The sequence below is a fragment of the Lactuca virosa genome, chromosome 3 (genome assembly GCF_052849685.1).
Source record: "Lactuca virosa cultivar CGN04683 chromosome 3, Lactuca_virosa_CGN04683_v6, whole genome shotgun sequence".
Taxonomy (NCBI): domain Eukaryota; kingdom Viridiplantae; phylum Streptophyta; class Magnoliopsida; order Asterales; family Asteraceae; genus Lactuca; species Lactuca virosa.
Window position 1 is genome coordinate 12,602,069 of NC_136428.1, and position 15,761 is coordinate 12,617,829.

The 15,761-nt window shown below is 33.5% G+C and overlaps 1 protein-coding gene across 2 annotated transcripts; it reads left to right on the plus strand.

Moving 5' to 3' along the window:
• Positions 1–578: 578 nt before the first annotated feature.
• On the plus strand, positions 579–7,429 carry LOC145165221 (DNA topoisomerase 4 subunit B (DUF810)). Of its 2 annotated transcripts, none has more exons than XM_079083914.1 (23): positions 579–925; positions 1,639–1,703; positions 1,848–2,097; positions 2,187–2,253; positions 2,419–2,569; positions 2,685–2,852; positions 2,928–3,017; positions 3,104–3,301; positions 3,376–3,477; positions 3,552–3,782; positions 3,878–4,180; positions 4,274–4,420; positions 4,780–4,872; positions 4,987–5,058; positions 5,153–5,270; positions 5,390–5,562; positions 5,661–5,841; positions 6,102–6,208; positions 6,289–6,366; positions 6,456–6,551; positions 6,644–6,739; positions 6,833–7,016; positions 7,094–7,429. In XM_079083914.1, the coding sequence occupies exons 1-23, from the start codon at positions 763–765 to the stop codon at positions 7,261–7,263; spliced, it is 3,303 nt and encodes a 1,100-aa protein (XP_078940040.1). In that variant the 5' UTR covers positions 579–762; the 3' UTR covers positions 7,264–7,429. The 2 variants fall into 2 exon arrangements, with proteins under 2 accessions (XP_078940040.1, XP_078940041.1); XM_079083915.1 differs by having other exon boundaries at positions 579–922.
• The last annotated feature ends 8,332 nt before the right edge of the window (positions 7,430–15,761 follow it).

Genomic DNA, 15,761 nt, shown 5'->3' on the forward strand with positions numbered 1-15,761 from the left:
GTTTTTTCAATATGCACGAGACACTGTTTAAGACAATTTATCCATAGTGAAATCCTTATTTCTCAAGTCCACAAAAGGTCACAATCCATCCAAAAACCAAAACGATAGTCAATATAAGTTTTGATCTTATTTGTAACGGGTCGATCATATGATCAAGAAGTTAACAAATGTTTTTCTTCATAGAAACCTTAACACAATAAATATTCCAAATGCATAAAAATAAGGTTAAAGTAAATATTTTGAGTAGGGGAGTGGGGAGAAGACTAGCAAATGTCTCCACACTCGGTCTCTTTCATTTTTCGTACTTCATAAAATTGTTAACAATTATATAGTAAAATCATAAATTGAAATAGTAAACACTCCAAACAATATATTTTTGTTTACTTACCAAATTCGATAACAAAAATTAATTTTTTAATAAATAGAAAATATAATGATTCAATTATTAAAAAACAATTAAATAGGTAAATTAGTAATTAAAATAAATTAAAAGTACGCTATCTTTTTTGGTATATTATCTATTATTTTAAGTGGTATAATTATTAATAATTATTGTAAGCTGACCGTTCAAAGAGAGAGAAAAGGAAAAGAGAAAAGAAGCCTGAAAAAGGTCAAGGAATCCGGCCATACCCAATTACCAATTACCCCCGCCGTTTCTTATTTGTTATCTTCGCGCGTCTCCAAATTTTTTCTTTCCCCTTTGCATCATTTGGTTGTACACTCCGAACATGTGAGCGGAGAATCCCAAATTACTCTCAAAATATGGAGTCTCCTCTGCTACAGCGCTACCGTCGCGATCGCCGGAAGCTCCTTAACTTCATAGTCTCTTCAGAGCTGATCACGGATATTCGAAAGTTTCCTGGTTCCGTCATCGATTTCGATGTTATCAGCGCCGATTATGTCCTCGAATGCATAAAATCCGGTGGTAATTTCTTATTTTCTTACCTAGTTAGCTTTTGTTATTTCATTAAGTAGTTTTTATTTGTTTTAATGACCGAGGAAGCTATTGCCGTAAGCTAAAGTGAAGGCAAAGTAATTGTATGAGTCAATGGTTTTGATTTTCAACGTAATCGATAGTTCCTTAAATTTCATGCTTGTTGACTCGTGATGCCATGTCATGCCAATCTCTTGAAAAAGAAATGATATGTTTTTTGTTCCATACAACACCGAATTTATATATTTATGGTAATCTTTTCATGTGTAAAATTTAGCGCGGTTAGCATTTTGTCTCCCTTTAGAATATATTGAATCAATATTACTTTTGCAGCTAAAAGTAAAGTGGTTGATAACTGAAGTTCAAAACTCATATCTGCTTGTGGAACCGAAGTGGGGACACTATAATAACCAATGAACTATATTGATAATCAATGAACATAAGTTGTTGGGAGTATTGTTTCTGGTATCTATTAGGGTTTGGTCAAAGATGTAGAGGTCAACGGGATTCCCTTGTAAAGTAGTCTGTTCATTCCGCCCAAGATTAAACATAATCTCCAATTTAACTTTTTAGAACTTTATACGAAGATATTTAACTTTTTAGAACCCCAAATCTCCAATTTGTAGCATTCTATACTATTTTTAGTCTTTAGAGCAGTTTTTATCACGTAGCTCACTGTAGTTATGATATTTTCTTGTAATCAGGTGGAGTGTTTGATGTTTCTAAAGCAACCACAAAGCACACTGATGAATCTATGTTCCCGCCAATGGTAAGGCTTCAATATGCTGTTTCTGGGGTTGCAAGAAATTAGATAGGACTAAGGATTTCTTATTTGGTAATATGATATCAGTACCATTATGCATGGTTGCAGATGTTGTGAATTTTGTGACAGTTTATTTGGGATTTTCTGCAGATACAGTCCCAATCAGGGGATTCTTTTTTTCTTGTGTCTGCACCAGACTCTGCTGGATCTCCACCTAGACGAGTGCCACCCCCAGTTGAGATCAACAGTGATAGACAACATTCATCTATTCCCCATGTTTCTTCTAATGATTCAGAAGCAACTACTTCTGGGGTGAATGATCCATATATGGTGCCCTCAAGTTCAAAGTCTGCAAAAAATATGGATGTACCTTCTTTAGGACTCCCTGTTTTAAGAACAGGTATTTGCTGTCCTCCTTCTCCAATTCTATAACCTGATGCTGTGGTTTTCTTTTTGAGTGACTGATACATAGTTTTAGTAACTTTTAAGGATTATCGGATGATGACTTGCGGGAATCTGCCTATGAAGTACTGCTTTCATGCATTTCATTTTCTGGGTACTCTCTCATTCTCACTCTCTATTTTACTTTTTGACTTTTAGCTTTCATATGTATGGAAAAAAGATTAAAAATCTAATATAAAAGTGGCCTTTTGGAAATTTACTTTTTTTTATAAATAGATAATCATATGTGAATATCTGATCTTTTTTTTTTGAACATTAGGATCACAATTCATTCTTTGGAGAACCCGAAGAAAGATAAGGGTTCAAAATTTCTAACCGGGTTAAAAAATAGGAGAGATAGAAGACACATGAGGTCCCACTCTGTTGAAAACCAATTTGAGCACATCGACACCATTCGTGCTCAGATGCAGGTGAACCATTTCCCATTCATTACTATCATCATCAAAAGAGAAATATAAAAAAAGAAAAAGAATAATCTAACACATTACACATGTCATAACAATGTTTGCTCACTGGTTTAATTAGATATCAGAGGCAATGGATGAACGCATTAGGCAAAAGTTGATGCAGTTTTCTATGAGAAAGCCACATGTACCACTTGATATTCCTCAAATCTCAATTGAGCTCTTAAGTGGCATACAACTGAATGATTTTCTGGTTGAAAGATCATACACACAATGGAGGAAACGCCAGGTATGGCCAATGTCTTGTTATGGTTTAAAATTTAAATAATTTCTTGTTTTTGTAACTTGAATATATTTCTTATAGGCAAATGTTCTAGAAGAACTCTTCGCATCCGTCAGTTATCCTGAAATGCAAGAACTTGGGATTTTACTTGACAAGATCAGAAGTCCAGAGGTATTTAATATTTCCATCTCTTACTTTGTGTATTCTGACAAATCTGAGTTTAGTGTTCATGAGAACTAGTTATTTGACAACTGTAGGAATGGAACATCATCATGACTCCTGCTGATCGTACTGAAGTCCTACTAGCTATCAGACAGGTGGCATCCTCTCTGTCATCCATGAGGGGGAGTTCTCATACATCTTACTGGAATGCTGGTTATCACTTAAACATAAGACTCTATGAGAAGTTACTGTTTGGAGTATTTGACATTCTGGATGAAGGACAGCTCATCCAGGTGTATTTCTTGTTGTTGCTATGTTTACTTCTGTTGGTCTGATTCTTGATATTTATAATTTGATCTTGTAATAGGAACATGCGGATTATTTAAAGCTTATCAAGTTGACTTGGGGTACATTAGGCATAACTCAGAAGATGCATGATGCTTTATATGGATGGGTGCTTTTCCAACAGGTAAAAAATTCTTCCTTTTAGTGAGAATTTCACTTTTAGTTTAGATTTAATGAACTTTTTTCTGATTACTGAAGTTCATCGAGGCAAAAGAAATGGTACTACTAGATCAAGCAAACCTTCAAGTGCAGAAAGTTTTATCCATCAATCATATAGATGAAAATGAGGAACTATGTATTGACAGAGTAATTTGTACTATTGACAACAATGGTGTCAAAACCAGATGCAATTTGGTGCAAGCAGTATTCTGTTCAATAAACCTTTGGTTTGACAACAGGCTGCAAGATTATCACTTGCATTTCAGTGAGGTCATTTCCTTTTTCTTTTGTCTGATTGTGTTTTTTGTTGATTTTAGTTTTAGTACTTAACTAATCATTCCCTTTTTGTTATATTCCCTCTTCAGAAGCCGGCTTTTTTCCGGAAGCTAGTTTCTATGGGATTGGCTGTTGCAACAGATGATTCTGCTGCAATTAGGGTTAGGGTTTATGTTGAGAGATCTGTTGAAGCTGCATGCAGGCGGGTGGAAGATACCATAAATCTCATATCTAAAATGGAAGGGAAGCATCCATTGGCTATACTTGCAAGTGAATTGAAAGTTATTGCTGAAAGAGAAGTGTCTGTCTTTTCACCCATCTTGTCCCAATGGTGTCCAGATGCAGGGATGGTGGCCTCTGTATATTTGCACAAGTTTTATGGAGAAAGATTGGTTTGTTTCTTACGATTAATTTCAAAATTGGCTTTATCTCTATTTTGCATCAAGCTTCAACATCTTAATAATATGGTTATGCTTATTTTGTAGAAACCATTTCTAGAAGATGTATCCTTTTCTGTAGATGCTATATCAGTGCTTTCTTTAGCTCATCGCTTGGAGCATTACTTGATTCAATCTTTTAAATCTAAAGATGAAAAAAATGGTGTTGGGTCATTTTCTATAGATTTCTATCAGGTTAGTGAATTTTAGAACCTTAAAGCCTTTGATTTTTTGAGGGTTCCTTTTTAAAAGATATAATTATAACCTAGTTGTTTTATGTGTACTTTGTTAATTCTTATTCTTTAGCAGGGGAAATGGATTTAGTTACAGTTTTGTTTTCTAAAATAACTAGAAAATGTGTGTGTATATATATATATATATATATATATATATATATATATATATATATTTATTATGATATTGTTTTGGGTTTAATGAGCTTCTATTATATTTAGTTCTTATGAATTCTTGTAGAATATCTATATAACCAAATATTTTCATTTAGATAAATTTATAAATTATGACCCATCTCTTTCCATGCTAAACTCATGCAGATTAATAAAATAAGCCGCCCGATCATTCTGGATTGGCTTATCTCGCAACATGAACGCATACTCGAATGGACAGGACGTGCTTTCCACCTTGAGGTAATGACTTGTATTTTACTGATGGTCGATTTTACAATTTTGCCCTTACTCTGTAAATGTATGGTAATTAATAAATTAGGGTGAAATATGAGGGACATTTTAATCATGTTTCAGGTCTGGGAACCCTTATCCAATCAGCAAAAGCAAGCAGCTTCAGTTGTTGAAGTTTTCAGGATTATAGAGGAGGTATGCAAAATCATGAAACAAATTACACTTGATTCTTTTTAAAAAAAACATTCACTTTTGATTTATTTATTTATTTTTGTTTCATCTTTTGCAGACTGTTGACCAATTATTCGGGCTGAATCTTCCAATGGACATATCACACTTGCAAGCATTGCTTTCAATAATTTTCCATGCCCTTGATGGCTATTTGCTAAAATTGTTTAGCCAGTTAGGTACCACACATCTATCTACTAAAATGTATACTTGTCAAGATTTTTTTAATTGATCTAAGTTATAATTACATATATATATATATATATATATATATATATATATATTTTGTTAAACACAGTTGAGAAGCACCATTTATATCCTGCTACCCCTCCTTTGACTCGTTACAAGGACACAATGTTCCCAATAGTCAAGAAAAAAGTGGTTGAGAGTGTATTTCTTGATGAGGAAGTTGAGGAGAAATTAAAAGAGTTGACAGCTGTGAAGCTGTGTGTCAGATTAAATACTCTTCAAGTGAGTGCCAACTGCCAATTTATATTCCATTTCCATGTCACATCTGATCATAGTCATATCATTAATAATATGATTTTATTATGGTATATACTATATAGTATATGCAGAAGCAAATTAATTTACTGGAAGATGGAATTAAAAAATCATGGACATCTACTATGGGAAAAACAGATTCTATGCTCATTGACAGTGAATCACTTGATGAACTATTTGTAGCCACCTTTGACAGCATCAGGGATTCAGTAGCCGATGCTATCAGAAAAATATGCGACTTAATTGGTGAGTTCATGCAAGAAATAGCAACCTACTTTCATTTATATTTATATTTATATTTATATTTATATTTATATTTATATTTCATTTATAAAGTTGAAAGTAATGATGATGTAATAGAAAGAAATGAAAGTAAGTTTTTGTGGAATTTGGCCATAAACAAATAAAAATGAAAGTACGTTGCTATTGTTTTTACATTACATTACATTATATTCTATTATATGTTATTCAAGGGCAAGGTCTGAAATGTAAATCCATTGTTTTAGGAACCAAAATTATCTTCTGGGATTTGAGAGATTCATTTCTTCTCCGTTTATATCATGGTACTGTTGAAGGATCTCGGTTGGAAAATTTACTTCCACATATCGATAGTGTAAGCCCTCTATCTTTCCCTCTTCAGACATACATACATGTATCATGTATGTATGGTTTAATCTGGTGAGCATTTTGCAGGTTCTTAACCATGTATGTGGTCTAATTGATGATACACTAAGAGATATGGTGGTGGCTAGTATTTGTAGGGCAGCCCTGGTATGAATTATGATACATTAAGATATTTATTACTCAAGGTCTTTTTTTTTTTTTTTTCAGATATTAATATAACATTTTTCATGTTATAGGAAGGGTACATTTGGATACTTCTGGATGGAGGTCCTTCCCGTGCATTTTCTGATTCAGATATCATCATGATGGAAGATGACCTGAATATGTTACAGGTACATTAAAACTTAAAACTAACCAGAACCAGATATGATTAATTAAATAAAAAAAAATGAAAAATAATAATTTAATTTAATTTAATAAACAGGATCTTTTTGTTGCTGATGGAGAAGGTCTTCCCCGTTCACTAGTGGAAGTGGAATCAAAACTTGCCCATCAAATTTTAAGCCTTTTCTCTCTCGATGTATGCATCCTTCATCCTAATTTTGTTTCTAGTTATGATGATAACATATTAAAATGCTTATTTATATACTTAAAAATAAAATAAAATTGACAGGCGGAATCAGTGATTCATATGTTGATGATGGCAAGTGAAAACTTGTCAACAGGATTTGGTTCCAAAATTCAGGGACAAAGATCATTGGATGACGTGGACACATTAATACGTGTTTTATGCCATAAAAAAGACGGAGAGGCCTCTAAGTTTTTAAAATTACAATATCACTTGCCTGCATCTTCAGGTGATCATGTTTAATAAATATTTGGAAAGGAAAATATTTTGAGATTTTATTCATTTTGTATTTTGTATGTGCAACAGATTATGTTGAGACAGCATCCTACGAGTCAACTCCAAAGTCACCAATCCCAATGGGATCAGAGTTTTTAAGAAGTGCATCGGTGAAATGGGGTGAAAAAGGTAATAGTAGCTTTAGATTATTAAAGAAGAGGTTTCAAGAAGTGCAAGGAGGTTCATTTAGATGGAGCTAATATAATACAATATAATATAAATCACATTAGATGATTAGAAGAGAGCTTATTGCTGTTTGAGTTTCACAATCATTCATTCAAAACATGTACAACTAACTCACCTACGTATTAAAAACATACAAGAAATGAAAATGAAAATACTGAGAACTGAATTTTCGCCTAACCATTTTGAATTTCTAGTTTTAATTTGGTTTACAATTTCTTTTGAGAGATAATTAGTTAGAGTTTGGAGTGTTAAACTTGATCAACATTTTCTTAAATTGTGTGTATAAATTTGTTTGTTTTTAACCGCTTTATTTTGAACTCGTGGTAGAATGTGTTACAGAATACAGAGTATTGGAAAGATATGCGATTTATAAAAAGAGCCTAAGCATCTTTTTGTGCTTTTGTGGGTTATAACATGGTAGAGGATATAATTTTGATATGTATTTGTAGAACAAAAAAGAAAAAGAAAAAATGGGTCTTATTAAAATCATACCCTTATGGTTTTCATATAGACTTTCTTTCTAAGCACATTAACGACACACTCACAATAGATAAGTAAAAGATTATGTTTATATAAGTAGGAGGTATAGATATCGAGTATAAGGATGAATTTAATCCAAAAATGTTGGCCATACATGCCTACATGGTAATTAATAAAAGCACATAGTGACGCATTAGAAAAATAAAGAAAGATGCTACCAAGGTGATTCTTGCCATCTTGCCATGGACGTTTGATGATCGGTGATGATGATATTGCTTTAACTATTTAGGTTATTATATGTGACACCACAACTAGTATAGGTGATGATGTTATTAAGTTTTTATTTGTTGGAAACTAAAAAATAGTTTACAAGTTTATATATATATATATATATATATATATATATATATATATATATATATATATATATATATCGTTCAATACATATCGATGGAAGGCAAACGGGCAACAAGCTGCGCCGCTAGCCCTTTCTGGATGACAAAACTAATTCTTTTGAAAACAACATCTGTTTATAGGTTATTTTTTTTAAAATAATTTAAACTAATGCTTCAACGAGCTTATTTGTTTGTTTGTTTGTTTGTTTTTATTTTTATTTTTTTTAAATCCTTTAAAATATGTCATTTATTAAATATAAAAAAACTCAATCTTCTATATGTTTTATATGTAACTTTATATATTTCAGATATATTTAGTCAATTTTTTATTAACATGTTTATCAACTAGCTCAGCTAGTCCGCCAACAATAACTTTAGCCATAAAAACAATGTTTGATCTCTATTCTAAAGTATTTGTATTTTAAAAAATACAAAAGATAAGAAGATTTTTAAAATCAGATAAACATGATATTATCCAATGATTATGGATTTTGTAAATTTATCAAAATTTTAAACTGTAAGAAACATTTTAAATTCAAAATATATCAAATCAAATGCTATAAACCAAACACGTAGAGCCATCTGAAATGGGTCATCAACTTAGGAGTTGTTTGAAAGGATCTGAATTTTTAAGATGTCTGAATTTCTAAGAGGGTCTAAATTTTTAAGATCTGAATTTTTAATATGCTGTTTGGTTGGAACCACTAAATTGTTGTGCTGAATTATGAAAATGACCAGTTTACCATTCTGTATAAGTTTTTACTAAGTTCAAAATTTCTGTTTATAAAATAATCGAATCAACCTCTTGAAAAATTATAAGGAAAAATATAAACGCCATACACAATTCAAATTAAACATAAATCAAAATTAAACACAAATACAAATCAAATAAGGTCCAACTTCATATATTTGATCAATACCAATACTATTTGTATACATAGAATTCAAACTAAAATCAATATGAATAAATACTTGTGTCTCAAATATGGCATAACCAACAATAATAGCTTCCTATGCAATTATCCCATCCTTTTGTTCATCTTGTCCCACAACGTCTTCATTTTCCTCGAGTGCATTAGAAAGTAAAGAAAACCCTCACTTCATTACAACTTTAATCAACCCTTTCAGATACCTTCTCACATCTCATTTTATTCAGCTTTTTCACATCAATAACCTTTTCCTTATTATCTTCTTCTACTCCTTTTGTAGAACTTTTAAAACTCATATATCTGCTTTCAAAATTCTCCATAAATGGAGGCCCTAAAAGGGTCTGAAGAACATATTGATGGAAGATAGATTCTTGAATCCAATCAAAAAATATCTTTACATGAATTTTAAAATCAAATAAGCAATCCCTCTAGTGATATAATTTAGAGCTCTGGTTGGGTTTCTTGATGAACACCTCGCTTAATTAACATAACCCATCTGATTTCAACATATGCAGAAAACAGATACAACACATATGATTCCAGCTGTGATTTCAGAAAAAAAAAAAAAACAACAACAACGATTCTATGAAGTTGTACCTTTTAGGGGAAACAAAAACTCGAAATTTCAAGCACTAATCGATATAGCACATCTGATTACATAGAGAAATAGATTACATAGCAAGAGAAAGAGGGAGGCCGAAGATATTACCTGCATAAGTCGTCGGGGGTGGAGTCGTTGTCGTTGTGGCGCAACAGTTGGAGCTGGGGCTGAGAGGATGCCGACGACGGAGCTAGAGGCGGAGAGGAGGCCGACGACTACGATGGCAGGGAGGGAACAGAGCTTCAGCAGATCGGATGGAGGTGTGGCTGTGTGCGTCGATGAGAAAGAAAACTGGAGGCGTGAGAAGAAAAAGAAAGAGCGAGACCAAGGGAGGGCAACGCGCGTCTTTTTCTTTTTCAGATGCTTATTGAAGTCTGAAATTTTAAGAGGCATTTATCAAATTCAGATGTATTTTTATAAGAGAATACCAAACAAGCCATATCTGAATTTTTAAGAGGTTACCTCTTAATTTTTAAAAAACACTATTTCTTTTAGCAAAATAACCAATAGGTTTGAGATGACATTCCAAACTAACATAAAACATTTATTCTGAAAAAAATATATTTCAAACTATCATTCCGGATTTTGGATTTCGAAAATAAAAAACTCCAAAATTTTAAGAAAAAAATTCGTATTTTATTAAAATATAACAAGAAGTTAAACATAATATATATATATATATATATATATATATATATATATATATATATATATATAATAAATGATCCTATTGCTTAAAATTAAACATCTAATAGAAAAACAGTTATATTAAATATTTCGAAATGAATATTTCAGACATAAATAAAAAAATTTGTTTGAAAAAAACTGATAAAAGAAAAAACTCTGAAATTTAAAAAACGAGTCCAGAATGTGACATTCAAAAAAGGTAGTAATTTTTTTCAAGAATTGAAAACAAATTGGTTATTTTCTTAAAAAAAATCATTTATAATGGATAATTTAGTAAATTTCCAAGAAAAATACGATCATGAGATTTGGTATTGCGGAGTTGAAAAAGCTCCTGGACCCGACAATTTTTCCTTCAAGTTTATTAAACACTATTGGCCTTTGATGCAAGATGATATCATGAGATTCTTTAAACACTTTGAAGATTTTGGTTGTCTTTCTAGGGGAAGCAATTCCTCTTTTATTAAGCTTCTTCCTAAAACCAAAGACCCCCTCCCCCCCTCTCTCTCTCTCTATTAATGAGTTCCGTCCCATCAGTCTTATTGGTTGTGTCTACAAGATTATCGCTGAATCTCTTGCTTCACGATTAAAACGGGTTATTGGTTCAATTATTGTTGAAACACAATCCGCCTTCATTGAAGGTAGAAACATTTTAGACGGTCCAATGATAATAAATGAAGTTTTTAATTGGTCAAAGAAGGCGAAACAAAAATTGTTTCTTTTTAAAGTTGATTTTGATACAACGTTTGATTCCATAGACTGGAATTACCTTGATTCGGTGATGGCGCAAATGAGTTTTGGTGAGAAATGGTGATTCTGGATTAAAGGATGTCTCTCATCCACTAGGGCTTCGGTTCTTATTAGCGGTTCAACGACTAAGGAATTCCACATTTCCAAGGGTGTGCGTCAAGGCAATCCTCTTTCTCTATTTCTTTTTATTATCGCTATGGAAGGGCTCAATGTCGCCATGAAATTTGCTTGCTAAAAATCTCTGTTTCGTGGTGTTCGAATCCCTAACCGTGGTCCTTCTATATCACATCTTTTTTACGCAGACGATGTTCTATTTTTTGGCGAATGGTTAAGTTCAAATTTTGACAATTTGGCGAGGATCTTAAGATGTTTTCATGCTTGTGCGGGTCTTAAATTTAATTTTGGTAAATCTTAAGTTTATGGGATCGGAGTTTCGATAGAGGAAGTAAACGGATGTGCATGTATCTTGGGATGCAATGCCGCTTCTTTTCCCTTCAAATATTTGGGTGTTCCCGTAGGAGCTAATATGTCGCTGAAAAGACATTGGCAACCCATCATTGACCGGATTCATTCTAGACTATCTGTCTGGAAGGCTAAATCTCTCTCTTTTGGCGGTCGACTTACTTTGGTTAAAGCTGTGTTGGGTAGTCTCCCGATCTATTTTTTCTCCCTGTTTAAGGCCCCTTCGTCGATTATTGAGTTTTTGGAGAAAATTAGACGTTGTTTTCTTTGGGGCGGGAACGATGAAAAAAACAAAATTTCTTGGGTGGCTTGGAAAACGGTTCTTGGTCCGAAAGAAAAAGGTGGTCTCGGGGTGGGCTCTCTTCTATCGTTCAATCTGGCTTTGCTTTCTAAATGACTATGAAGATTTAAAACTGATCCGAATGCGCTCTGGTGTCAAGTTGTATGCGGAATTCACCATTGTCTGAAAAAGCCCATCTATTCTCTTGGCAAAAAGACATTTTCAGGCACTTGGTATAACATTGTTAAGGTTTTTTGTAATTGCGGGATATAGGGATTTGTGCTTCAGATATACTCCAGATCCAAGTCAATTCAGGAAGGAATACCCTCTTTTGGTTAGAATATTGGTCCGAAAACGGGATGTTTGCTGACCGCTTTCCAAGCATTTTTAAACTTGACAGGAAAAAATCATGTTTCATCTCAGATACGATTAATTCCATCAGGAATTTCAATTGGGCATGTAAGAAAAATCCTAGTTCCCCTATGGAGCTCATGGAATTAAATGCTCTTTCAATGTCTCTTGAAAGATCTATATGTCAAAGAGTCATTATAGAGTGATATTGCTAGATAACATATGATCCTAAATGGTCATACTAACAATAACTTGATGCAAATATATTATTTATAAGAATTTGATTCTTGATATATATATATATATATATATATATATATATATATATATATCTTGTAATTAATTATAAATTATTTATTTCATGGAAATATTATTTTTTCAATGTTAAGTATCAAAATATATCATAAAATATGATTTATTATGTCATGTACATATTTTTGGACCAAAACGGTTTTTTTTTGTCTTATATGGATTTATATGTTTTATAAGTTATAAAAATTAGAAGAGTTTTTATATAAAAACTAGCTTCTTCTTTTTATAAAATATTCAAGAAGACCATAAAGAAGAAAAAAGACTTGTTTTTGATTAATTTATTCAACACAGTATGCTCTTAAAAAATATCGCTAGTTGATTTAATAAAACATGAGTCTTAAAGTGCTAAGACCCATGTGATAAATGCTTAAAGTAAGGACTTAAAAGAACTAGTTTTCTCCATTCTTTTACAAGCCAAAAACCACGAAATTTGTGGCTTCCTATCTCTATATTCTCTCTAGTTTTTTTTTCTCTTAAAGTGTTAAGAACATAAAGATGAAGATTATACTTGAAAACTCTCTTTTAAAGCAAACTGGTTTCTTTGTCTTAAAAGCTTAAGAGATTCTTTTATTATAAGAAGAAGACTAGCATCTTATCAAGTTGATTTATTGTTGGTGGATATCTCTAGAGAACTTCTACCTTGAAGTTTCATGCTACACATCATCAACTTCCAATCTCCCATGAGAATCAAAGTCTTCAAAGGTTGTAACACTTTTCTTTCTATGGTTGTTTTTATCTTTCTAAGTTTTGCAAAATGATCTTTTGGTGGGAATAAAACTAGTTTGATTTTGTTCAAATTTAAAGTCTTCCGTTACTATATTTATGTTTTTGAAACATTTTTGAATAAAAACCCAACAGCTCTCGCAGGTGGACTTAGTTTCTAGGGCAGATAAATGGATATGCAAGCCCTCTACTCACGGGAATTTTTATGTTTGTAATTTGAGATCCCTTATTGATTCTAAGGTTACTACTTAGGTGGATAATCCAACCATTTGGGTTCACATGGCTCCTCTTAAAGTTATTGGTTTTGTTTGGTGTAACGCCCGTAGATCCGTGCTAGTCAATTTAGAGGCAATAAGTGTCGAAAACGACTTTTCGGCAAAAGATTAATTAGAATAAATAATCTTAACCAAGTTGTAGAATATGTATCAAGGTTTCCGTACATATAAAGAACGCCGAAATCCGAGTTAAAACGAAGAAGTTATGGCCCGTCGAAGTTTCGCGGCAAACCGGACACGACACCGGGAAGCGTAAATAGTAAATTTACGATGGAGCGACTTTTAGCCTTATCGATCTAAACGAAAGTTGTAGTATATGTTAAACCGAGAACATACAAAAAAAAGAACGCCCAAATCTGACTTCGTATGAGGAAGTTATGAATTTTCTAAGATTTGGCTTAGCAGTGTACAGCCCGAAACTCGAATTTTAGTTCGAGCGGTTTTTGGCTTACGCGACCTAAACGAGAGTTGAAGATCTCATTAATAGGAACTCAACGGTAAAAAGACAGACGAAAACGGAGTCCGTATGAAGGAGTTACGAATTCTTCGCAGTCATTTAACAGTCTAAACGCCTCCTACTGTTAAATTTAAGATCGGTCGAGAATTAGCCGACGGAGTCTAAACGAAAGTTGTAGATCTTGATTTTACCTACGCGTTGAAAAAAAGAACGTCGAAAACGGAGCTCGTATGCGAAAGTTATGAATTTTTGAAAATCGGCTGATTTCCACCCTATGTGCGATGCCACGTGTCAGCACCAGGCTGTGCCTGGCTGTATACAGCTGGCTCACGACGTGAGAATCAAGAAACTCACGACGTGAGTGACCCTCCAGACTCCTATAAATAGAGATGCCCCCTCCATTCATTCTCACACCTCCCTTCACTTCCCTCTCTCTCTAGAACTTCTCTCTAGCCCCGAACCCCCCCGAAAAGCCTAGGGAACCTCCCTAGCACGAGGCGGAAGCCCCGGAGCGCCCAACGGCTCCGAGAAGAAGAGCCTTTCGGCTCGGGAACGCTGCTCCAGCGAAGCCCGGTTTTGAGAAAAACCCGTTGTAAGTGAGCTGCGCCCAACCTATCTTTAGTATAGCTCATGTTTTAATATAGTAATGTTATTAGGACCTTATAATAAATATTTGGGCTATTATTATGAGTTATATAAGTGTCGTTATAGTATCTTTTAACCACTCGCGGTACGGGGGTTCCGGTTTGGAGGGCCGCTTGGGTTGCTGAATTTCAGAAGTGCTTTAATGCTAAAATGATCCTGCCCACCGGTGTTCCATGTCTGGCCTCGTCTGTATATAGTGGGTGAAAAGTATTGTGTCACGCTTATATAATAATAATAATAGCTAGACTATTAATTAGTCGCGGTTAACGTTAGACTAAACCCTAGTGGTTTTGATACTAGGTTTTGTCGAGGAAATTGTTTTGAGAGTAACGAAGCGCTGTCCGAGTGCCGAGTCACCACCTAATCAGGTGAGTGCATAGTCCCTTTCATGAACATGATTTTAATACAAGTATCTATTGAAGTATTAATTATATGTTTATGTGCGAGTTAATTGATGTTGCCTGAAATACGTGTTAAAGAACATACCTGATTATATATGATAATTTAGGATAAAGAGTAAACCTAAATTAATTATGAGGAACATCGGGTAGTATTTTCTTATGAGTACAAGTGAGTTATACTTAGAGAGTAGAACTTTAGTATATGTCATTGATCCAGGAGCACGGATTAGACATAGTCATTGTCCCTAGTCTGAGAGTATGGATTGGACATAGTCAACTGTCATTAATCCGAGAGTATGGATTAAGACATAGTCAGTTGTCCTTAGTCCGGGAGTATGGATTAAGACATAGTCAGTTGTCCTCAGTCCGGGAGTATGGGCAGGACACAGAATCCGTCATTAATCCGGGAGTATGGATTTAGACATATACCAATTGTCCCTAACCCGAGAGTATGGAATGGGCACAATTATTGATCCGAGAGCATGGATTAGATCCGAGAGTATGGATTAAGTAAGAGGTAAAATTTAAGGTCCGAGAGTATGGATAGTCTCGTTGTGAGGATTAACGGGGTGGGGTAAGAGTTGATTATATATATATATATATATATATATATATATATATATATATATATATATATATATATATGGGGAAATTGTATATTTTGTGTTCTAAATTATATATGATATAACATTGTGGGATTGAAATCCCTATGTACTCACCAGGTTTCCCAACCTGACCCACTCCAGCTTATTTGTATCACAGGTGTC

Bases quoted from the DNA above. Each gene is read 5' to 3' on its own strand.
- LOC145165221 (XM_079083914.1), top strand. From the start codon at position 763: ATGGAGTCTCCTCTGCTACAGCGCTACCGTCGCGATCGCCGGAAGCTC. The intron at 6,209-6,288 runs GTAAGCCCTCTA...AGCATTTTGCAG, and splicing joins TACTTCCACATATCGATAGT to GTTCTTAACCATGTATGTGG. The intron at 6,740-6,832 runs GTATGCATCCTT...TAAAATTGACAG, and splicing joins TAAGCCTTTTCTCTCTCGAT to GCGGAATCAGTGATTCATAT.